At 39.0% G+C, this 26,356-nt stretch overlaps 1 protein-coding gene across 1 annotated transcript in view; it reads right to left on the reverse strand.

Moving 5' to 3' along the window:
- The window catches only part of ADAMTSL1 (ADAMTS like 1), a 908,570-nt gene that overhangs the window by 653,116 nt on the left and 229,098 nt on the right, over positions 1-26,356 (reverse strand). The window contains exon 2 of the mRNA XM_059141548.1: positions 2,717-2,836. Within this exon, the coding sequence (XP_058997531.1) occupies positions 2,717-2,836 (120 nt within the window). The remainder of the gene's footprint in view (positions 1-2,716; positions 2,837-26,356) is intronic.

Genomic DNA, 26,356 nt, shown 5'->3' on the forward strand with positions numbered 1-26,356 from the left:
TGGGAAGTGGTTTTTGTGACCTATACCAGGAAGTTTTCTCACTGATGATTCTCCCATTCCGCTTCAGAGCCTCCTCACAATGTAGCAGAGATTCATACATCTGGGCCACAAAAGGAGTTTCCGGGTTCTGGCTAATGCTACAAGTAACAATTCATGTTTGAACTCTTCCCCTTAGACAAACATAGCAAGTGGTGATTCATCTTTTAATGTCTCTTCAGAAAAATAAAGTCATACTTTATTTTTTATTTTAAGATTTTTAATTTATTTATTTGACAGACAGAGATCACAAGCAGGCAGAGAGGCAAGCGGGGGTGGGGGGAAGCAGGCTCCCTGCTGAGCAGAGAGCCTGATGCAGGGCTCTATCCCAGGACCCTTGGATCATGACCTGAGCCAAAGGCAGAGGTTTAACCCACTGAGCCATCCAGGCACCCCTAAACTCATATTTTAAAAGATTTATATCCTAGGGGACAAAAGAAGTCCTCAAATAGACATACCTTCCAAAGAAATTGACAGAATTTCACAAATTTATTAGGATACTGGATTAGCTTCTGGTATTCAGGAAGCTTTGATCTTTTCTCTTCCTTCCCATTTTCTTGTACAACCCCACTTCTATTTATGCTGGTAGGTAATTCCTCTTTCAGCTTAAATGCTTCCACCCTCTCCACTCTTACAATGTCAGTGGGTTTGAGAAAACTCTGGGGCATCAACAGTTTTTATTACAATGCAAATCCAGGTAATAGTATGTAACAAAACATTGGCAACACCCCTTAATGCTTGCCAAGTGACAAAAATTGTATTCCGTGGCACCACTATCACAGTTCCATTATGTTCATAATTAGTTAATATTATTCAATTTCCTTTATGGTGTAAATTATGTAATAATTAGACTTGCTTCTGAGGTTTGTCCATGGTATCCACAGAGCAATACTTACTTGATCTTTTCATAGACCCAGTCCAAAGTGAGCTAACATATTTCAGATTTGTTTAACATCAGTGGGACAAAATTTAAAGATAATTATGAGATAATGTTCTGAGAAAGAGGTAATAAAACTTAGGTGGGAACGTGTGTGTACCATAGCAGATCACACAAAAAAAGCCTTAAGCAAACAAGAAAAGTTTAAAAGGTCAGCTCTGCATTTTCTGAGTTTAGTGAGAAATATATATGAACTTTATGAAAATTAATTACAGTACTCTTGGGAATCCTTACTACTCTTCCTGCCCATGCTGGGGCACAAGCTTTGAGAAGAATGTGAACGTCTGTCATAGAGAAGATGGAAATGACAGAAACAGTAAGCGGTGGCCGCAAGTGGCCACCAAGAAAACGGATTTATTCAGTAAATGGAAGGGAAGTTTATGAGATAAATGTGCCCAAAACGCCCTCTTAAGAGAGGCTATAGCAGGCGGGATAGAGGAGGTAGAAAGAAAGCCACTTGTGTGTTTGCTTTGGACATGTTCTTTCTTCCTTCTTTCATTCATTCATTCTTTCTTTCTTTCTTTTTTCCTTTAATTATCTTTTTATTTATTTTTTTCATTTATTTATTTTCATCATAACAGTATCATTATTTTTTTCACCACACCCAGTGCTCCATGCAATGCGTGCCCTCTATAATACCCCACCTGGTACTCCGCCCTCCCACCCCCCCACCCCCCGCCACTTCAAGTCCTCGAGACACCTAATAGTAAGAATGAAGAATTATAATTGTAGGCAGAACCTCTTGAAAGCAGCTAGGACAAAGAAGATCCTTACGTACAGAGGAAAGCCCATTCTTTCTTTCTTTTTTAAAAGAATTCTTTGTTTATTTATTTTTCAGGGAGACACAGAGAGAGCACAAACAGGGGGAGCAGCAGGCAGAGGGAAAAGCAGTCTCCCAGCAAGCAAGAAGCCCAATGTGGGATTCGATCCCAGGACCCTGGGATCACGACCTGAGCCGAAGGCAGATGCTCAACCCACTGAGCCCCCCAGGCACCCGCCTAAGACATTATATTCTGACTGCAAAGGAAATCCACTGGGCTCCTCTAATTCCAGCCAGAGCACTTCTGAGCACAAGGTCACCACCCTGAAGAGCCACACTTAAAATTTTCAGCAGTTCTTTCCGATTCTCACAATAAAGCACAGATGACAAATTACAGCTCTATTTGCAAGTAGAGAAGATCCTCTCTTGACATCTCCAGTCAACTGCTTGTTTTAATTTCAGAGCTCATTATGAAGACTTCCATTTTTTTTTGTTTGTTTGTTTTTTGTTTTTTCAAAACTACCACCAGAGAAACAAACTTTCATAAAATAAATGTGACTAACACTTTGAAGTAAAAATAGCCACAAAGGAACCAGGATGGGAAGATGGTGGAATTTCCATTGACTCATCAAACAATTCATATATAAATCTCCTTTTTCCTTCTTCACTCATTTAAATTACTACCATTTCTTGTTCAGACTCACTAGCAAAACATCAGTGATTTTCATGTGAATCCTTTGCAGGCTGCCCCAGACAAACTTAAACGCTGGACTGAAAGGTTTGTAGCTAGCCAGACCCAGAAAGGGGTAGAAAGCTGCCCCCACAGTCTGTCCACTGAGCTCTCACTTTGCTTCTTTCTCCTCATGGATATGAGAAAATACCGTTCAAACCTCTTCACATTTGCTAAAACCAACCACCATTGCAAGTCAGAATCGCCAAATGAACTTCAGTGTTTCTAAGAAGAAATAAAAGAGACACTCTACCAGATCTTCAGTTTTGTGACTATTCAAGAGGTCAGACAGGAAATCTTCATGAAGGCTCTCTCGCCGAATTAGCGTAAATTCCCTCAGGAAAACAGCCCCTTGGCTTTGGTCTCCGCATACCTAGGGAGATAAGATAGCCAATTAAGCCTTCAGACAGAGCCTGGAGGGAGGGAACACTGAGGAAATAATGTCTCTGAGTTGAAGAAACTTCTTGGACGCATTTCAAGTCCGATTAGAGCAATCAAACACAACACATGCAAATACATATTAATGTGAGAACCACTAGAATGTTCTGGCATGCGGCTTCTTGGATGGATGCCAGGGAAGTCCGCTGCTAAGTTGGCACCTCTTTATTGACTGCCAAATTCAGAGATCATAAGTTATCTTTGAGGCCAGGTCAAGGGTATATTTAATCTATCGGGCTATCCTTATGTATACGCCACCCAGGTATCTTGTACCCACAGGGATCAATCCCTATTTCCACTGATAGGAGTATCTAGGTGAATCCTCACGTCCTGTTAACTATCTACCAGATAAGAAGAAGCTGGCCTGTGCCCACACATGACTTCCTGAGTTATTCAAGTACTTTAGAATCAGATGCACTTCAGCTACTCTGGAGGGAGGCACTGGAGAACTTTTATCTAGAGCTTATCACATACCAGGTTCTTTACTCGAGTTATCTTGCAGTAGCCCCAGGAGGTGTCTGTTATTAGCCACACTTTACAAATTAGGAACTGGAGGCAAAGAGGTTTCAGGAATTTGGCAAGTCAGTAAGTGTTGAAATGGGGACTCAAATATGGGTCTGACTCTAAAACTCCCTTCTTTTCATTATCACATTGCGCTACTGAGGGCCTCAAACCTCTGGCAGAGGACACATTGTTGAGTACAACTCCCATAAATTCAAGGGGCTGTGGATTCACCCAGGCTTCCCACTACTCCTCCAAACATGTTTACCTACACATTACAAGACAGGACTTATATCAGCATGACTGGGTTGCTGAAAAGACAGGAGATACACGGAAACACACTTATTATATTAAATACATTTAATACATGGAAAGCATTTAGTACAGTGACTGACCTAGAGGAAGTAATCAACAGATGAGAGCCATAGTTACTATCAAAAGCACATTCTCCTCAAGGAACAATTAAAAATTTCAGCTTTTAACATACATGAAATTCTTTGACCATTTTTATAATGTCCTTAATAGATATTGTCAATCGGTATTGCATTATCTTCATGTTAGTATAAATTTAATTTTTATACATTTTAAATTGCACACCTTTTTATGGTATCGGTAATATCATTTGAGGAATATGTGGCTGTTCATATTATTAATTTATGCCTTCTTCAATGTCTGTAATAATTCATAATAAATTCAAATAATTTTAATCCTTAAACTTGTAGGAAAGGAATAGAATTTTCTGTAATTTATATGTAAATGGATTCTGTTATATAGCATAGTCAGTATCACTGGGGTAGACAGAGTCTTGGGCCCCCCAACTCCCTAGTATCCTATCTGTGAATATATTGCTTAACATGGCAAAGGGACTTGGCAGATGTAATTAAGTTTACTTATTAGCTGACTTCAAAATAGGGTTAGTATCCTGGATTATCAAAGTGGGCCCAGTGTAATCATAGAAGGCCTTAAAAACAACGTTCTCTGAGCTGAGGGCAGGAGAGAAAGTCAAAAAGATTCAAAGTATGACAAGGACTTGACCTGCCATTTTTGACTTGAAGATCAAGGCAGGAGGCACATGGGAAGCGTGAGAGGAAAATGTGTTCTACCAACAATGGAGAGCTTGGAAGAGGACCTTTGTCCTAGAGGAAAACTACATCTTTGCCAATACTTTGATTTTAGCCCAGTGAGACTCTCACTGGAGAATCTAGCCATGGCTGCCAGACTTCTGACGTACAGAAACTGTGAGATAACACTTGTGTCTTGTTTTCAGCCATTAAATCTGTAGTAATTTGTTATACAGCAATCGAAAATTGATATAATCATCAAGAGGCAGGGTTGATGAGAGGTTATCTTGTTTCTTTGCCTACACTGTTTCATAAGAATTAGCCAGTACTAAATAAGCAGAGGTAGAATTGCAAGTAATTCTTGGAAATGGATCCTTCTGGGTAACCTAACTTATTCCTGTTACACTTAAAATTGAATTTCTCATTTCTTTTCTTATCAGGGTCAATCATTCCTGGAGACTGTAGTTACATACACTTCAAAACCTGTCTTGACCCTGTAACGTCCCCGATCAGAAGCTCAGGGATTCTCCACTTCCGGTTGGGCGCATTCCAAATTCACCTCCCTGTGCTCAAGGACTCCTCACAGCCATTCAAGCTCCAGATAAAGAGTAGCCACACTTGTGCAGCTTTTTCTCAAAAAGATCACAACCTGAGTTTAAAGTGACCTAGAATTCATGTGTTTTCGTGTCACTCTTTGCAAAAGGACTAATGTATGCTGATCACTACTGAAGTTTCATCAATGATTTCTCCAGCAATCTTAGGCTCTTTCTAATTCTAACTCCATTATTCAAAATGGTGGCCACCTTGTCAGGCAATGTCATAGTCTTTAAAAGCTAAAAATCTGAAGAGACTAATCAACTTCTGTGTATTTTCCTCGGGAGAAATTTATGCCTATGAAAAACAGGTTTCTTTTGTTAAACTGATAAAAGAAAGAGACAAATGACTCAAATATGCTCCAAAAGAGAAAGTGAGATGTCAAACACAAAGACTGAAGATGCAATGCTACAAAAAGGAAGAATTATCAGCAAACACTTAGTTTATTTGGTTTAGGTTTTAATTCTCAATCATAGCTGTGTATTTGATTTAGAAAGCATTTCTGCCTGTTTATATTTCCCAAGAATGTTGACATTTATAAATCACAACTCTTACCAAGATGCTCAACTTCCCCAATACTTTGATGTGATACTAAGGCAGAAGGTCTTAATTAAACTAAAATTCAATTTAATATTGAGAATAGATAAGAACATACAAGTTAGAGGAATGTAATTATAACCACTTTCTCCCTATAGATATCCTGTGCTTATCTGTTTCTAATTTAATTTCTATTCATGAACAATTATTACTAATTAGGCAATTTAGAGTACCCAAATTAATTTGATCATTATTAAGTTAGTTTTGAATATCTGTATCTATCAAATTATGGATAATAATTTTTACAGTCTGTGTGTTTTAGAAATACTGTTACAATGAAGGAGATATATATATAGAGAGATAGATAGATAAATATGTAAATCTTAGACTTCTATTTCAAACTGATTTTCAAAATGATTACTTAAATCCAAAGTAGTGGGGCACCTGGGTGGTTCAGTCATTAAGTGTCTGCTTTCGGCTCAGGTCATGATCCCAGGTTCCTGTGATTGAGCCCCGCATCAGGCTCCCTGCACAGCAGGAAGCCTGCTTCTCTCTCTCCAACTACTCCTGCTTGTGTTTCCCCCTCACTTTGTCTCTCTCTGTCAAATAAAAAAATAAAATCTTTAAATTGACCAATCAATCAGTCAATCCATGCAAAGTAGTATCTTTTATTCATTTGGGTTTTTTTTTTTCAGTTATTCATATGTACACACATTTACTCAAGTACTACCAAGTACCAGGACCTGTATTATTGGATAGAGTTCTTCCTTTCAGGGTACTGTCTCATGCGTACATGGATGTAACAGAGTCTACTAGATGCTTACCAAAAGCTGTCATCTTTTCATCATCACTGGTATACCTAAAGCCCATTTTCTAGCCTCCTCTGTAGCGAAGGTGGCCAAGGCTGAGTTTTAGCTTGTCGAAGTGACTGGTGATACACTAGGACTACTCATAAAAGTCTCCCACATTCCTTCTGTGCTCTGTTGCCCTCAGGTCCGTCTGGAATGGTGACAGCCTCAGGGAAATCCTGACGTCAATTGTTAAAGGTGTCAGAGGTTCCATTAGCCTGGCTCCCTGAATGACTGTATGCAGGAAGGCCGTCCCATGACCTGTTCCCTTACCTCATATTGTAACATGATCAAGAAGTAACAGTTACTGTGTTGGAAGGTGCACATGTTAGACACTATTTGTTACTATGGCTAACCTGCTCTAATTAGTACAATGAAAAAATTATTTTTTTTAAGATTTTATTTATTTATTTGACAGACAGAGATCACAAGTAGGCAGAGAGGCAGGCAGAGAGGGAGAAGGGAAGCAGACTCCCCGCCTAGCAGAGAGCCCAATGCGGGGCTCGATCCCAGGAAAGTGGGATCATGACCCAAGCTGAAGGCAGAGGCTTAACCCACTGAGCCACCCAGGTGCCCCAACAATGAAAAAATTCTAAGTAAACACGGGATGCCACGAGAATACAGAGCAAGGTTGATTATCTCTCGGAAGAAGGATTATGAAAGACTTTAAAGTGAGGTTAAAGGAAGGGTCAGGATTTACTAGCCCGACAAGGGGAAGGGGAGGGGGATTGAGGAAAGGCAGTAAGGCATGAGATACCATATTTGTGTTTTATGAAATCAAGCATGGGCAAGAGTCTGGAGGTACACGAGAGCATGGGATAGCAACAGATTATGAATTACACTCACTGAAAGACCAAAGCAGCCAGTCTTGCTTGGTCTTATGAGTTTGGAAGTGCATTCTGGTAGCCTTGAGGAGGTAAGACTGGAGATGAGGGGGCCAGTTTCAGATCATGAGAACTCAAGAAGACCTGAGGGGCTAGGAGAAAAGGAAAGGACCAGAAAATCTGGTGGCCAGCTAAATGCAAGTGATAAGTCTCAGGTTATGTCTATATTTTCTGTCTGGATTTGACCAGAAGAGAAAAGTGGATAGGAGCCCTTACAACAAATAGGAAATACTTCAGGAAGAGCAATTATGTGAGTTAGATGGGAAGTCTGGTTCCAGAGAAGTGGAGCTTTAGTGGAGCGTTAGGCAAAGGAAGCTGAGTTTTGTGTACTACAAGGAGACCGGTCCAGAGATGATATGTAAGTGTTGGCATCATATGGGGGGTAGATAATAAGTTGGGGTGAATGAGGTTGTGGAGGGAAAGTATGGCAAATGTGAGGATACGAGAGTTGAGATAAGAACCATCCGGGAAGAACAGATACGTAACATGCAACTGGGTCTAATGGTCTAGTTATACCAACAGAAATTATTAACAAGGACAATCCAAACATACTACATTTCATCATTTTTAGGCATTCTTCTATTGGTTTTCCATGAAAATACATTCAGGACATTACATTCAACTTGTTACAATTAGTTACTTGAGAGCCACCTATGGTTCTTTGCGCTATCATTCCCCAGGCCCTGGATTCAACTAAATGTTGACTGAAACATGAAAATTTCCAGATAACTCACAGTTTAAAAATTCTTTTTCCCATGGTTAGACCAAGTTTCCTGATTCTCGGTTTGGGAAATACAGTTACTTTACACCTGATATGGCAAAACTCCCCTTGCAGTTATAAGGTAGTTAGCATATTATAAAAGATGCAGCAAAACTGGCACCCCATTATGTTTTAGATGCAATGGTGTTAGTTTTTCAGTCAGAAAACAGAAATGTGAGAAGGGGAGGAATTTTACACATAGCCAGTGCCGATGTTAGGATTAGGAATCAGAGACAGTGTCTCCAAAAAACTCAAGTCTCAGGGGCCTGGGTGGCTCAGTCATTAAGCATCTGTCTTTCGCTCAAGTCATGATCCCAGGGTTCTGGGATCGAGCCCCGTGATGGGCTCCCTGCTCAGAGGGAAGCCTGCTTCTCCTTCTCCACTGCCCCGTTTGTGTTCCCTCTCTCACTATCTCTCTCTCTGTCACTATTTACTTATGAATAAATTTAAAAATTAGTATATTTAATTTATTAATGTTATTAATTTTATTAATAAATTAAAAATAAAAATTATTTTATTTTTTAAGAAATCAAATGTTAAAAAAAATATTCAAGTCTCTACGGGATTCAAACTGGGCTATTCACCTGTAGGAACAGGGCAAGAAAAAATTAATCATGACTGAGTCACCTGTTTCTCCAGGATTTCTAGACTCCTGAGGACTGCTCCTCAGGAATCACAAAGACTGTCATGTGCTGGAATTTGTTCCCTATGGGGACGATTGCTTTTCCAATTATAATCTCATTTCCTGCTTCAAACATTGACTCCTCTTTCTGGTCCTTGGCACATGGGGGTACTCCTTAGAGAACCCAGGAATGTAGAAATACCAGCTCCCAGAAGAGTCTCATTAGATCCAGGAAGGCATGGAAGCAATTTATTGTTGTGGTTTATGTGTTCTCGAGTGGAGCTGAGCGATCAAACATAAAGAGATTTTAGGGAGGGACATAGGTAAATACAGGAAACAAGGAAGTCTTTCAAGTAGCTCTCTATTCTTCATCTCCTGAGAGGGGAAAAGGAGGTAAAGGTAGCTTAAATGAAAAACCAAAGTCACTGAATAATAACTAAAGGTTTTACATTTGGCTTTAGGATATAGTCAGAAACTCAAACTATGTCAACTTTTGTCTCCTGCTTCACACTCACTCCCATCATAACCTGGCACCAAGCATTCCCCTGCTTGACCTGACACTTGGTGGCTCCAGAGAATACTGGTTAGTATTCTGACCCACAGTTGTCAGCTCACAATGAACACGATTGGTGGAAGAAAAGCTAGGAATCCCCCCCACCCCCCGGCTGCCCCACCAAATGTCCTACTTTGTACAAGTTTGCTCTATGGGTTGTGACTAGAATTTGGAATGTGAAAGCACAGAGCAACTGGTTCAAATTTTGGAATCTCCGCCATCATTAAGGAAGAGCTGAAATTTCTATAGCAATTGCAATGTTGATGATAGGAATGGATTATGGCCAGAGCTTTGAAGCAGCTATCATGTTCTTACGACTCCAGGAGAAGCAACCATTGGCTTCCAGGCTTGGAGAAAGGGATGTGGAAATAATAGAAGTTTAAACATATAAAGATGCCCTCAAATTATCAGTTTATTGTTGTTCTTTCTTCGTTTAGTTTTTCTGTGAAAACTGAAAGGTAGCCAAGTTCATGTCCCATGGGTCAGATTTAGGTTTCAATATGACTTACAAAGTGTAGCACTGAAAACCACACCGTTTTTTCCGACCAAAAGGATTTTGTAACATCTGTTTATGTCTGCATTTTGGTTCTTCGTTTACTAAGAATTAAGGTAGTGAAGCTGTAAATTCTCATTAGATTAGAATAATCATCAAAACAACTTAGGTACCTGGTTCCTGTGTTTTCTGAATAAATACCTATGTTTAGATGCCAATGGACACTGAAATGATTGGTGTCAGGGTCATGAGCACAAGTGACGTTTAAATGCTTACTGAATAAATAGCTGAATAGGAAGTTTCCTTGGACGCTCAAAAACATCTAGCTCCATTTCTGAGAAACCCTACCAAATAATAGGAGGAAGTAAGAATTTATATGGACTCCAAGAGCCCAAAGGTAGCTCTGCCCCCCAATATCAATACCATCTGATCCTCAAAATCTAAGTGACTCAGAGACCAGGGAAGGAAGAGAAAATCTGTTCCCAATCTAAAAGAATGAGTAACTTTTGGTTTGAAGGAAATCAAGCCAAAGGATGAATATCCTATCACTACCCCCTAAAATATTTATACACTAAGCTTCAAACAAGAATAGTCCTAAATGAAATCTGGGGACTAAATATACTGAGAAGTAGATTCTAAACAAAAAAAATATAGATATTTCTAACTTTACTAAAGAGCCTGACATTTGGTAACAAATTGAGTTTGCCTGACATTAGTAAATTCCATTTGGCAATAAACAAGGGTCCCTGATATGGAAAAGGAAATTAATAATTTTACAGTCTATTTATATTAGGGCTATGCTAATGGACACAAATACAATGAAAAAACAAAACAAAACAATATCCAGCCTACTTTCAATGGCTCCCCTTCCATTAATCCCTATAATTTCATTCCTGGTAGGAATATTCAAATATAGTAAGATGGGAAAATGAATAAACAGTAATTTGATGTAAACAAAAAAATTATGGGCATATAATCTTACTAAAGAAATTTCCTTATTAAAATGCAGAAAAGTATTTCAGACACTTATGAGACCATGTCCCAAAGTAATGGTATTTGTAAATATTTCCAAATTCACAGTCGCCTGTCCGAAGAGGCTCTATCAACTTATGCTGAGATCAACCACCGTGTGTGCCCATGTTCACAAATGTGTCTAGAGAGCAGGGAGACACCGTCACTGAATAAACTGCTTTCATGGTTGGAAGAGCCCACTTAGAAAATCATCTGCTTATCTCTGAAAGTACTGTTGGTTGTTTAAGGTGGGGGGTGGGGGGCGACTCAATCTCTTTAGATGGACACTTGGTGATTAAAACAAAGCTATCCGTCCCTACTACTGCCACAGCAGGCTTGTCTGTGAAAATGAAAAAGTTCTTGAAGTGGCTTCAGGTGTCCCCAGCTAATGGCTGCCAACTCTGTGAGCTGATTAGCACTGTTATACTCCCTCAAGGAAAGGCTAAATATGATCCCCAAGAAGACTGGTGCGGGGAGTGAATAAAAACTTTCTCATAACCATATTTAAGCCACTGACATTTATATACCTGGTGTTTGGAGCTTAAAGACATTTCAGTATTCTGTTTGTTCTTTTACCAACTTTAATTACTATTTCTAAGGATTGTAAAGATAATTGCTAAACAGTTAAAGCAGAAAGAAGTGAGATGGAACATACTGGTCCAAAGTGCTCAGCTGGGCCTCATAATTCCTGGTACAGATGTTCATGCTTAGTTCAGGTCTGATTTAGGGTAACAGCTATAATATGGTTTGAGGCAAGGTGACCAGATGTAGCGGAATTTAAAGATCTGTCCCAGAATGTCAATGAAAAGAAACTCCATTACCCTAGCAAAATAACCTTTATGCTGTGGGGTAGGGGGGAATGCTTAAAGAGATCTACTTTAACTTTAAGGTAAATAGATAGCGACCTTGACAAGGCAAGGAGTCATTAAAACAACAAGGGCGGCAAAATAAGAAATGAACAAACACATACAGAGAAATGTACCCTCACAGAACAATGTGTAAAAAAAAAAAAAAAAAAAGTAGCAGCAAAAGGAATTCCATCAAAGGGTATGGAGGCACTGTGTATAATGTGGGCTCGATCTGCAGGTGAGCTATTGCATTTCCATAACTGATTGTAGGCACGAGTGTTGAAATCGAAGTGCTAGAAAGAACTTTGGAGACCCTCTTCACCAGCCTCTTATCTTTTCAGAGGAGGGGAAACATCCATTGCCTTCTTGAGCCATCAGGTAGAGAAAAGATGTGGGTTTTGAGACAAAGCCCATGACATACATGATGGCAAAGCAGCCAAATAACTCAAAGAAGGCAACAATTTCCCCAAGAAACATAGTAAATTCTCTTCTTCCTTACCTTCCTCAAACACGTTAAGACACATTATACCCCATTCCTACCAAGTGGGGAGCAGAGTACAATTTCCAAAGTTAGAATACTCAACCTGAGAAAGATGGTAACAGCTGTGACTCGGATCTACACTTAGACAGCAAAAGAACACACAAAACAGAAAAGGCGGAATTCCCTGTGTTTTACTCTTAAGTAGAAGGGCACATTATTGTCACATCTTCTAAAGACAAAGAGAGACAGATATGGTCTTAAAATTGCTCCTTTGTGCTTAGGTTTATGCTTTAAATCTTACATGCAAAAGTAAACACTCATTAATGCAAGAATTAAGAGAGTTGAGCAGTTAGAGGAAAATTGTAAGATGAAAAAAAGGAAGAACATAAAGGCTTCTACTTACACACTGTGGTGGTAGGAATCAATCTTCTTTAGCTGTATACTTGGCAATGTTTATTTAGATCAACATTATTACCCAGGGTTTTCTAAAGTTGCTTAGCTGAAAGGAGTTGAAGATTGATATTTCTCCTGGTATCTCTCATATTGTGAATCAAAATGAAGATTAATTAGGGCAGAAATTCTGTCTTTGCCCTTGCTTAATTTATATTAACTCCTTTGGAGGCCATAAAGATGTGCCAGTCATATCTCCTGCTGCAGAAAGCTTCATTGTAAGATGGGCCAGATGTGCACTGAATCCACTTCCTTCTTGCCCAGAGACTGCTTCCAGCCCTACGCTACACATAGCAGTTACCAAAGCAGCTCTATGCCTGAGAGATGGGGAGATCCTCAACCTCACCTATGATGGGTGACTTCTCTGTAGAACTTCTTATTGGCTGGCCAAACCCTTCTCAACACCTCACTGTGGTCTGAGACTCTTCTTACCCAACCTTTCTGTTTTCTTTCTTCCCTCCACTGGGGATAGCTGAAATGTAGTCATCCATTGGCTCTTTGGCCTCCTCTGCCTCCCTCCTCTTTTCCCCCATTAATCCTTTTGCATTCTTAATCTTGTCTTGACATCTGTTTCTGGATTCCAGCTAACACAACTTCTCTTCTTCCCAAGCGCTATGGGACTAGAACTCGTGTTTCCAATTCACCATCCCTATCTATAGCAAAAAGGCCATCCAGTCCCCACGATGCTAAATAAATGGTGAGAACACCTGGGTTTCTTTTCACTCTCTCTGCCACTGAAGTCTCAGTTAGTTCTCTACAGTATTGGGAAACAATGATCAAAATTGGTGGATAAGAGATAGCTCTGATTCTGTCTCCTGGTTCCTCACCCAGACACCTATACCCAGCTCCAAATTCACCCCTACTCTAGCAAGTTTCTTTGTCCTACTACTGAAATATAGGATAGTACATCCAATACTGTATTCAGTTGTCCCAATGGCTTTAATTGCACACAGAAGTATCAAGGTGATAAGTTAAAGCATTTTCTAGACAAATCAACTTTTACTGTTTCATGAACTCTAGAAGCTTCTCTGTCACTGGCTAGAAGTCTTATCAACATGTACCAAGAAGAAAAAAAAGGATAGTATGGTCCTATGTAGATTTACTTCCCCTTTAAGGAAGTATTCAAGGCACAGTTCTATGGGTACTGCCTTAATAGTAATAGTGTAACTGAGATCATGTGAGTTCACCACACCCTCCCCAACCAGCACACACATACCGCATGGCCTGGTCTCTAAGAAATGTAAACACAAAGAATTGGGAGAAATGTCTATCAGTATTTAAATTGTATACATATCTTAAAGAATTTCAAATATTTACTCAGTATCTCAAGAAAATGACCAAGAAATGGGAAGGTTTACACTTAACACATAGCAAGCGTTCTTTCAATGTCCACTCTTCCCTCCTCACCCTTATCTGTCATTCTCAGTGTACTTCACAGAGATGGCAGCTGGTTCTCCAAAACTCTTGTCTCTCAACTTCCAAGTTATTTCTGAAATTCAGCCCATGTATTTCTTGGGGAAAGAGATGTGGAACAGTGAATATATTTGTCATATTAATGTATTATTACTTTATTATATATTAGTAATAATTTGTTCCTATTAAAGAAGCATAATCTTTGTAAGGAAATGAAAGCATCTGAAAGGTATATATGCATGTGATATTTATGTATGAATGTGTATATGTGCATGTGTGTTGCAAAAATCTCAATGTGACCCAAAAATGGGAAACCCAGGCACCTGATAGGTCATTTCAGATTGGTCTGGACTTGGATATTAAAGAAAAAAAAAGAACAACTCTACACTCAACATAGTGATTATTATTACTCAGATTTCTTCGGGGGAGTGAGACTTTAAGGAAAAAACAAAAAGGGGTGGCACTAAAAACCAAGCATGATAGCTAACAAAGCATGGAAGCCTGCTTTCTCATTTGACCTGTGGGAGATCTGGCCCCTATAGACTTAGAGCGTCAGTGGCATGGACCAGCAAGAGTGCCTAACAAGGACAGGGCCTATACCAAGGAAGACAACAGCACCTACAGAAAGGATAGGGATACCCAGGTAAAAGGCGGGTGGGCATTGTGGCAGGAAGTGGTTCACCTGTGACCACTGCCAACAGTTACGTGGTATTTCCATTCAACTTCTCAGGTACAGAAGTCTTGACAGTAGAAAACACCATAAAGGCTGGAACAGGGAAGGAAAGAAAATGGTGGTCTTTCCATGGTAGTGAACAGTGCTTATTCGTAGGTACCACTCATGGAAGCAGCCCAAAAGGACAAGAGCTTGAAAAGATATCAAAGGTTTACAGTATAAGGTAGAGCAAAATTAAGTCATATTCATCATTTAAGCTAATGATAATGTGACTCTTGTATAAATTGTTCACTGAAATAGCCTGGGGATCACCAATTATATGCCCCCCATACATACACACTACCTTTCTTCTTGACCATGAGGTTATTATTATATGTGTTGCCAAAGCAAACACTTGACCACGGATTTATTAAAAATAATTTTTATTGCCAATTTTCATAATCCATATTTGGGTTTATACTAAAAGAAAAATCAATAGAAAGCCAGCAATCAAATACTTTTTCTTATTTTCTATTCTATGAAAAATGAGCTCAGTGGAGCCAGGTCATATTTAGTTGGGTCTAGTTCTTGATTTTTGGTGTCCATTTTCAATACTTTTCAAGGGGTAACTGTTTGCTAAAATGGTCTCAACTGAACCATGTGCCCTGGTTGTACTATTTTCCAATATGGTCCCAACTGAACCATGTCTTCTAGAATGAATGAATGAACACCCCCCTCCACTGTCCCCTACATACACACTAAATCTGGGTTGGCTCTGTGACCTGCTTTAACCAATAGAATAAGGTAGAAGTGGCATCATGAGAGTTTAGGGCCAAAGAGTGTTGAGGCCTAACAGCTTTCACTTTTGTATTTTGCGGAATTCCGGTCACCAAATATGAAGTCCAAGCACCCAGCTAAGGAGGCTATGTAAAGGTACCAAATGGAGAGGGCTGCATGAAATAGAAAAAACCTTAAGACTATGTGGAGAGACACAGATATTTCAATGCCCTAGTTGAGTCCAGTTTTCTACCTGTCCATACTAAGGTATAAGATACATGACTAAACCATCCTGGACATTCTAGTCTAATTAAGCTTCAAGATGAGTATAGTCCCAGCTGATATCACATGGAGTAGAAAAAACATCCAGCTGAGCCACGAAATTTTTAACCCATGAAATTATGGGAGGTAATAATGACATAGTTATTGATTTAAACCACTAAGTTTGGGGTTAATTTAGTGCATAGCAGTAGGTAACGAAACACCATAGTAGCATACACTGAAGAGGGAAAGGAGAAATTTATCTTCATAGTCTATGTTTGCTTTCAGAACACACAAGGGAGGGGGGCAGTTTTCCTCCTAGATTATCTATAACTGTTGAAAACTGGAATCTTAAAACTGTCAAAGAAACTGACCTACAGTTGATATTCTGGGAAAAAAATAATAATCTTTCGGTAGGCCCCTCTGATTTTGTGACACATCCTACAAATTTCAAGATTGGCTGCTGCTAGAAATTTCTTGTACGCTTCACTAATTTTATGTTTTGGGTAGATAACGTCAAAGCCAGCCAATGATACTGCCCTATCATGGATGGTGTTGTTATTAACATCATCTTCTTCAATATAAGTGGCTGTAGTTCCTGTAAATACTAAGCCCTTGGAAAAAGTTTCACTGTAATACACTTCTAGTCTTTTGTTCACTGTGTTATGCCACAGATAAATTTGGTAACTGTGAAATGGCATAAAATGATTACTTCTTGGTATAATGCCAGATGTAGGAACTCTATCCTTCATATTTTAAGGATTTCATTTATTCGAGAGAGAGTGAGCAAGGGGAGAGGAAGAGGGAGAAGGACAAGCAGACCCCACTGCTGAGCTGGGGGTGCTCTCTATTGGAGGACACTGAGATCATGACTTGAGCCGAAGTCAGATGCTTAACTGACTGAGCTGCTCAGATGCCCCTCTATTCTTCATTTTGTATTTTGAAAGGCCCTAGGCCACTGTCCTTCCAGACACCTTTTGGTAGGTAATAATTTGAAAGAATTATCTGGGTCTTTGCTCTTTATCCATTCTTCCCTGCATTTTACCAAGTACTTTTCTGCTTCATAATGTCACCAGGAGTCTATAAGCCCCAGGGCTCAGAACCACTCTCTCTATACATGTTGAGCTCTATAAATATCTGAGTAGTAAATCAATGAAGGTATTTTGTTTGCCAATTGTTAATATTAGACTTTCTAGAGCTAGAAAGAGGCTTAAAAATCATCTAATATAACTCTCTCTGGAGCCCAGAGAAAAGACAATTGACTTTCCCAAGAGCATATATTTGATGTGTGAAAGTCCAGGCTACCATGTATATTTCTGGATGTCAGTCCCATGCTCTGCCACTCCAGAGCTCCAGTGTCCATCTCCCATGTCTGGGTTGTCTCTCCAAATAGTTGGCAAGTAAAGGATGTGGATGACATGGAATCAATGGACTACAAGACCAATAAATCAAAAGTGAAATGTGGCTAATTGAAATGTGGGCTGCTGTTAAAAACAGAGTATAAGAAACAAACATATAATAGCTTTCTTCTACTCTATGCTCAACTGACCATGAACATGGGATACAGAGTGAATTTCTAGATGCCAAACTTTAAGGACAACTGACAAACCAACAATTTCTAAAGAAGAAAATACAATGGTACCTATTTGGAAAGCATATGATAATCAGTGGTATTAGTTAATGGCATTTTGCCTGATAAAGGGAAGAAGATTTGAGAGCTATCTTCAAATACTTGAAGGATTCACTTCTTAGAGGGAGGAAACTTTCTTGCCTCAGTCCTCCACGCCCCGTTCCTGATCTTCATTCCCCTTCCCATCTACTTGGTTCTTACATTAGGACTTTTGTTGTCACTCCTCTGCCCTCTCCAAGCTCTCCAAGGCCGGTCTTTTATCCACTTGTCCTCCGTCATCATCCTTAATGATCATATGCTCTTTCTTGAAAGCCTCTCCCCCATGGTTTATATAGCAACTGGGAATGATAGTAATTCTTTGACCATTTCTTTGATTTCTCATTTGGTAGTTCCTCCTGTGCTTCCCACCCACTAACCATAGGTGATGTTGGGGCTCCATTCATGAGCTTCTTTTCTCCCTCTTTTCTTGCCCTAAAATTTTTATTAGCTCTCGGAGAGTCAGCCATCTCTTCTAAACAGATGATTCTCAAACACCTATATGGAAACTTGGCTTTTACATGATCATGTCCTACACTTCCTGTATCCACAATTTGAATTTTGCCATGCCCTCCACCTAGAAAGGCTTCCTTCTATTTCCTCCTGAAATTACATGACTCTTTAAAGCCTTCTTTCTCTAAATGCCCTCCCCAGACCCTCTAAGTATCCATAATTACCCCTTCACTGAATCCAGAGGCCTTGATCTTCTAGTTGAGATCTGGAGTCATGAAACCTGAATAGCATAACTCACCTCTTCCCTGTTGGGTAATATGGGTAAATTACTTAAACTGAGTCCTTGGGTCCTTCAGGTGTAAATGGGGGAGAATATTACTATGTGCCTTACAGAATTGTTGTGATGATTACATAGGTTAATATATGAAAAGTGATTTGTAAACTATCAAGTGATATATAAACAGAATTTGGTAGTAACATTATTACCAGTGAGGTTTTTTCCTTTTTTTTTTCCCCCAACAGTATGAGCCAGCAGAGTATGTTCAGTCAAATAAATTAGCATTTCCATCTTGACTGACTCACTTGGCTGGAAAAACATGCAGACATTCCAATGTAAACAGGATTGGGGAGGAGGTGTAGGAGACACATGTCATAATTTATTGAGATATGAGTCCTGGCACCTCATTTTTAAACAAGAAAGCACAACATATTATTACTTCGCTAATGGGTGTATTTTCATCTCTTTTGTGGTCATTTGGGAACTTGTCTTACCTCCCCTACTGGTCTATAAAGATATCAAAGTCAGAGACCCTGACCTATTGATCATCCTGGAAGTCCAAGAATAATACCTTAAACTTAGTATGTGTACAATATTTGTTGAATGAAATAAATTTGGCACACCTAGTTTAAGGGAAGTGGAAGTTAGCCATAACCTATCCTGATAAAGTAGTTTTCAAACAATTAAATATGATGTCTTGAGATGAAGTTGGCTAATTAGCAGATAATGAAGATTCTGGCACTATAAGCATTTGCACAGGACATGAAGGAAGCATTTATATAAATTCTGAGAGTCTTTCTAACTCCAAGTTGCAGATTAATTAGCTAAAGTAATTGCTATTATTTCCACTATCATTCCTCACTTCTTCTATAAATAGTAGACAAAAAATAGATGTCCAGCAACTGGTGCCAACACCGTAGTCATGGAACGGTCTTTCTGTTTGCTTGTTTTGGGCATCTTTGGAGCACTTTCTAGTTCTCAGGCATCTGACTGAATAATGGCCTCTTTGATCATTCATTAGAATCACAGATCATAGATTATTCACACACATTTGAATATGCTTATTCATCAAATAGATGGACTAGATAATGCAGAAACTACCAAAATACATTTTCTAGACTAAAACAATCTAGGTTGAGTAATTTTAAATACAGCCCGCTAAGGCCCCTCACCTCCCCAACTGCATTCCCAGTCAGCTTTTTCCCTCATTCTCTCTTGGCACTCCCATTTCTACTAGCAGCTTTCCCTTCTGTGTGAATATCATTGTCTCCTGTTTCACCAAAAAAATTAAGTCGCTTATATGTGAATATCCTAAAATGACCACTTTTCCAAAACTACATGCCCCTGTCCCCAAGCCCCCCTAAGCCCCACACATTAACATGTCTTTTCTCAGCCCTAAGGCAAACATCTTCCACCTGTATCTGAATTCAATTCACTACATTCCTGTAGTGATCTTGCTCCAGCAGTTATTTCCCTCTCCTCCCTACGTACCTACATATTGTCATTATTTATCCACCATTAACCATTTTCTAGGTTTACCTCTTCATATTTAAAAAAAAAAAAAAAAGGAGATGGGGCGCATGGGTGGCTCAGTCAAGTAAGCATCCGATTCTTGATTTCAGCTCTGGTCATGATCTCAGGGTCATGAGATTGAGTCCCGCACTGGGCTCCCTACTCAGGGAGGAATCTGTTTGTCTCTCTCCCTCTGCCCTTCCCCCCTGCTCTCTCTCTCAAATGAATAAATAAAATCTTAAAAAATAAAGAAAAAGAAAAGAAAAAGAGAGAAAAGAGGAAGAGGAATGAGAGAAAGAGAAAATATAACTTATTTTTACTCTGTGTTCCTATAAAAAACATTTTTTCCTCCTCTCAGCACTTTTCTAGAAATAATGCTTTACTACACTTAATGGCACCACAAGCTTGACCAGTAGCAACCATGCATTTTGATATCATCATCCAACTAAAATTTCTCTGGCTATGGTCATCAGCGACTTCCCAGGTACCAAATATAATAGACATTGTCCAGTCTTCATCTTACATCCTCGAATCATGACTTGGTTAGCCACTGTCTTTTGTTTGAAATTAGCTTCTGCTTTCCTTCCCATGACACCACATCCTTCGAGTTTTTCTCAATCTCTCCATGGTTTCATATTCATCTGTCCATCCCTTAAACGCTGGTGCTCTTTGTCGCTCCATCCTTATACAACTTGTGTCTTACTCTACAATTTATTCCTGGAAATTTCTTCTATGACCATGGAGTGAGACAGCATTGATAAGATAACAACTTGCAAAACTATGTATGTCTAGCCCAAACTCCAGATGCATGAGCCCAGTTACCTATTAAGCATCCACAACCAAATGTCCCATAGGCACCTCTAAATGGATATTTCAGTATTTCATCATGTCCAGTTTTTAAAATATGCCCCTCCTCCTGCAGACTTTATCTATATTGGCAACACATCTTTCCATGTGTCTCAAGCTAGAAATCTTTTAGTCTGCCTAGAATCTTTTATCTTCCCCCTACACAAATTGATTGCCAAATTTTGTCATTGCTGTCTTCTAAGTGTCTTTCCTACTTTACATTTCCAGATGTGGTCAGTTATCCCCTAGACTACTACAGGACCATTATTAGCAAGCTCTCTGTTTTTAATCTTATCCCTTCTTTGGTCCAACACCAGCATTGCTGCTGGAGTGAGCTTTCTAGAAAAAAAGAAAATTCCAGTCATGTCTCTCTCTCACATGACATTTAACAATTCTTTATCTTTTCATGCAGTTCCTCACATTTTAATGTATTTTAGAGTCAACTGCAAGGGGTTCTCATTATAATGCAGATTCTGATTTAGGAGGTCGGGGTTTGGGCCTGAGATTCTGCATTCCTAACACATTCCCTGATGATGCTTATGCTGTGGTCCAGCAGCCGTGTTTTTAGCAGCGAGGTTCTACCGATTACAACCCAACCTCCTTTTGAAGGCCTCCAAAACTGGGGTGCCTGGGTGGCTCAGTCAGTTAAGCATCCAACTCCTGCTCTCAGCTCAGGTCATGATCTCAGAGTCATGAGATCAGGGCTGCATCACGCTCTTCACTCAGTGTGGAGTCTGCTTGAGGTTCTCTCCCTCTCCCTCTGCCCCTCTCTGTCCTTACTCATGTACTCTCTCTGAAAATAAATTGGTAAAATCATTAAAGGCCCCCAAAACCTTTTTCGTTGGTCCTCTACATATCAATGCATCCTCTTCTCCATCCAGCTCTTTCCTCCTTTCCTCTTAATGCTCCAGCATCACTGAATGGCTTGTGGATGTCCAAACACATAGCAGCCATCTGCTCCTCTATGCCTAACACTTTCAGTTCCATCTGCCTGGCATGCACACCTACAGAAGTCTATTGGTTAACTCTTAGATCAACTCTATCTTCACAAGTCTGTCTCCCCACCAGACCATTAGCTCCTTTAAGGAAGAGTCTGACTCAACTCCAAGGTCCTAACCTGTAGAGTACTGCATCCCAGAGGAACTAGTCTCCTAAGTTCAGTGAACTGGTACTTGATCTATTTGTTTACAGTGTAAGTCCCTTAAAAAATCCCATTGCTCCTTAAATACTTCCTGGTGGAACATGATGGCTGGTAATCATAAAACAAATTCCAGTGAAATAAATATAGATCATTTTTACTCTTTGAGATAAGACACATACTAAATTGGGAGTAGATGAGGAAAAGATATATAATGTAAGCACATATTACATATAGAGTTGTATCTTATATTTAATCAACTGGAATTTCAGCAACTTTATCACTAACAAAAAATGTTTTCATCTTTTTCAAATTGCTTCACCAAACTCTTTCATTTAAATGTGTCCCCTGGGTACATTACTAAATGTATTAAATGTGTCACCAATTACAAAATTTGTCACCAATCACAATTAGCTAATACTGAGGATAAGCTAATGAGTTATTAATTTTTATAGCCTCACTGCCTGGCATCGAATCATCGAGCATTATCAATACCCTGGGAAAAGTGAAATAATTAAGTAAGATACATATTTATTTACTTATTAAAGGTAGGATTCCTTAAACTTTTTAATTTTCCCTTCTTATCTTTCTTAGACAGAACCAATGGCTACTTCCAATATCTTGTTCATTCTTCATGAATGTTGTAGATTTTAATATTTTTGCAGATTCCTATTTGACTCAGCTTTAGCATCTAAACTTGACTCTAAGAGACATTTCTATTTTATACCTACCAAATAAATTCCTATAATCTGTTACTAATTTTTATTTCTGTCAGTGAAGTATAGGTAACTGAATGTTAAGTAAACTTTCTTTTTCATATTCAGGCTGAAAATATGATGTACCATTTGTTTATACTATATAATCATTAAAATATGTGAACTTTCTTCTCCTTTATTTAAAAAAAAATCCCACTCCCTCCACTTCCCAAACTATATTTTTTAACTCTAAATGTTTTTTAGGTTTTCTGTTGTAAAAAAAAAAAAAAATACTAAGTTTTTAAGGTTTTTAAGCTTTCTTTACATTATGATGCAGATTTTGGCCTTTTTAAACCTTATTTTATTTCAACAAATATTTATTTAGTTTCTACTATACTAAAAGAGCTGTGCAGGAGGGAGTGGACACAAAAGTGAATATGGTCCCTGGACTTTAAGATCGTCTAGTGGAAGAAAGAGAATGGTAGATAACCATAATAGGTAGGTGTCTGGTGGTATTTTATTGATTTTAATTAGTATCTCCTTAAGGTGTAGTAGTAACATATTGTCAAAATGTGGTATCTGCTACATTTTGGGGATATGGGGATACAAGCTTCATGCTTGGATCCATAAAAGGAGTGGAATAGAGTGGTTGCTCCAAGAATAATGACATGTGCTTTAAGAACTGCAAACCACTCATGTTCACCTTTAAGCCTGCTCATTGGAAGGTCTGAAGCCCCTAGCTAACAATATCCTTGGCTGCCTTGGTCTTTTGGACCAATCTTAGGAATGAATCAATCAACAATTAGCAATCGAGTCTACGCTGTGTGCAAGACTGTATGAAAAGTCCTATTCCATTGGTTGGGTGGTTATGAAAATGAGACCTATAAAAATTCAAGCACATTCATTTCTTGGGTATTTTCACCAGTGTTAATAGCAGCTAGGTAGAGGGAATTCCCAAAAATTATACCCTTCTACAATAATGCAGATAGACAGGTTACAACTCGCCTTCAGACAATGAACGGGCTGATGGAAACTGAGACTATGCCAAACAGATGCCGAACGATGGATCATGCCACCTCCTCACCTACCAATCCACCATCTTTCTTTCTTGTTCTGGTTACTGAACCTTTTTTTTCCTCCTGAGTAAACGCTGGCATGTCTTTTTATCAGTCTGTAACCATTACTTTCTTCAAGACCATTTACTGGATTCCTAACTTATACCAGGATTTGATCTGAGTGCTTTACAGTAGAATCTTTTTGAATGCTCACAAATAAGGGAAGCAAGGGAAAAAATGAACTACTGGGATTTCATCAAGATCAAAAGCTTTTGCACAGCAAAGGAAACAGTTAACAAAATCAAAAGACAACTGACAGAATGGGAGAAGATATTTGCAAACGACATATCAGATAAAGGACTAGTGTCCAGAATCTATAAAGAACTTAGCAAACTCAACACCCAAAGAACAAATAATCCAATCAAGAAATGGGCAGAGGACATGAGCAGACATTTCTGCAAAGAAGACATCCGGATGGCCAACAGACACATGAAAAAGTGCTCCATATCACTCGGCATCAGGGAAATACAAGTCAAAACCACAATGCGATATCACCTCACACCAGTCAGAATGGCTAAAATCAACAAGTCAGGAAATGACAGATGCTGGCGAGGATGCGGAGAAAGGGGAACCCTCCTACACTGTTGGTGGGAATGCAAGCTGGTGCAACCTCTCTGGAAAACAGCATGGAGGTTCCTCAAAATGTTGAAAATAGAACTGCCCTATGACCCAGCAATTGCACTATTGGGCATTTACCCTAAAGATACAAACGTAGTGATCCAAAGGGGCACGTGTACTCGAATGTTTATAGCAGCAATGTCCTCAATAGCCAAACTATGGAAAGAACCTAGATGTCCATCAACAGATGAATGGATCAAGAAGATGTGGTATATATACACAATGGAATACTATGCAGCCATCAAAAGAAATGAAATCTTGCCATTTGCGACAACATGGATGGAACTAGAGCGTATCATGCTTAGCGAAATAAGTCAGGCGGAGAAAGACAACTATCATATGATCTCCCTGATATGAGGAAGTGGTGATGCAACATGGGGGCTTAAGTGGGTACGAGAAGAATAAATGAAAGAAGATGGGATTGGGAGGGAGACAAACCATAAGTGACTCTTAATCTCACAAAACAAACTGAGGGTTGTTGGGGGGAGGGGGTTTGGGAGAAGGGGGTGGTATTATGGACATTGGGGAGGGTATGTGTTTTGGTGAGTGCTGTGAAGTGTGTAAACCTGGTGATTCACAGACCTGTACCCCTGGGGATAAAAATATATGTTTATAAAAAATAAAAAAAATTATTAAAATTAAAAAAAAAATTCAAATCATACAGTAAGTAAACTTTTCAGATTAACTTTTTAATTTATTTTTTATTTTTTAAAGATTTTATTTATTTATTTGACAGACAGAGATCACAAGTAGGCAGAGAGGCAGTCAGAGAGAGAGGAGGAAGCAGGCTCCCCACTGAGCAGAGAGCCTGATGCGGGGCTCCATCCCAGGACCCTGAGATCATGACCTGAGCCGAAGGCAGAGGCTTTAACCCACTGAGCCACCCAGGCACCCCCAGATTAACTTTTTTTACTTAGTAATATACATTTAAGATTCATCAACGTTTTTGCATGCCTTGATACCTCTTTTTTTTTTAAATTGCTGAATATTTTGCAATCCCACTCGCAATGAAGAAGAGTTCCTGATGCCTTGCTTTCTCCCCAGAAACTGGTGTTGTCAGTGTTTTAGATCCTTCTTAGTGTTTAGGCTGAACACATAGTCCAAAAAGATGGACTCTCTCCATCTTTTTTAGTTCTTTCATTGTATCTTTTTGTTTTTTGCTTTTATTTCTATGCCTTTTTTCCATGTCATTCATTTTTTCACTGTTTCTGTCCCCCCCCCTTTTTTTTCTCATTTTCTGTCTGTATCCTACCATTTTTCTTTCTCCCTTAGCTGGTCATGATGTACAACTGATGAATTATTTTCTTATGTAGTTGATACACAACATTATATCAGTTCCAAGTGTGTATCACAGTGACTTTACACTGGTGCTCATCACAAGCATACTTCCGCCTATCATCATGCCACTGCATTTCAATACTATTCACTATATTCCCTATGCTGTACATTTTATTCCAATGACTTATTCATTCCATAACTAGAAGCCTGGATCTCTTACTCCCCTCTGCCCATTTTGCCCATCCCCCTAACCCCCACCCTAGTCATTCCAGTAGGTATAGTAGTAACTTACTTGCTTTCATTTGCATCTCCCCAATGATAAATAATGCTGAACATCTTTCCATATGCTTATTTTATCATTTGTATATCTTTTTTGGTGAGGTATCTATTCAGAGCTTTTGCCTATTTTTATTGGTTTTCATATTGTTGACTTTTCAGTGCTCTTTGCATGTTTTAGATATAAATCCTTTCTTTAAAAAAGATTTTCTTTATTCATTTGAGAGACAGATAGAAACAGAGATGGGGGGCAGGGAGAGAGAAAGAGCACAAGCCAGGGGAAATGCAGAGGGAGAGGGAGAAACAGACTCCGCAGTGAACAGGGAGCCAGACATGGGGCTCAATCCCAGGACCTGGAGATTATGACCTAAGCCTAAGGCAGATGCTTAACCACCTGAGCCAACCAGGTGCCCTGATGTAAGTCCTTTTTTTTTTTTTTTTTTTTTTAATCATATATGTCTTTTGCAAATATTTTCTCTCACTCTGTGGCTTTTTTTTTTTTTTCATTCTCTTAACAGTGTCTTTCGCAGAGCTGAAGATTTTCATTTTAATAAAATTCAGTTTATCTCTGTTTTGTTTCATGGATTATGCTTTTAGTACTTTATCTAAAAACTTGTAACCAAAACACAAGGTTACAAATTTTTTTTGGTATGTTTTAGTCTAAAGCTTTAATAGTTTTTGCTTGTTATTTGGGTCTATGATCCATTTATTTGGTTAGTTTTTGAGAAAGATGTAGGTCTATATCTGGGTTCATGGTGTTCCTTGTAGACAGGTGTTCCAGCATAATCATGCAATTTGTTATCACTAGAATGAGAGGGTTGTTGTAAGTTGCATG

This window comes from Mustela lutreola, chromosome 12 (assembly GCF_030435805.1).
Source record: "Mustela lutreola isolate mMusLut2 chromosome 12, mMusLut2.pri, whole genome shotgun sequence".
Classification (NCBI taxonomy): domain Eukaryota; kingdom Metazoa; phylum Chordata; class Mammalia; order Carnivora; family Mustelidae; genus Mustela; species Mustela lutreola.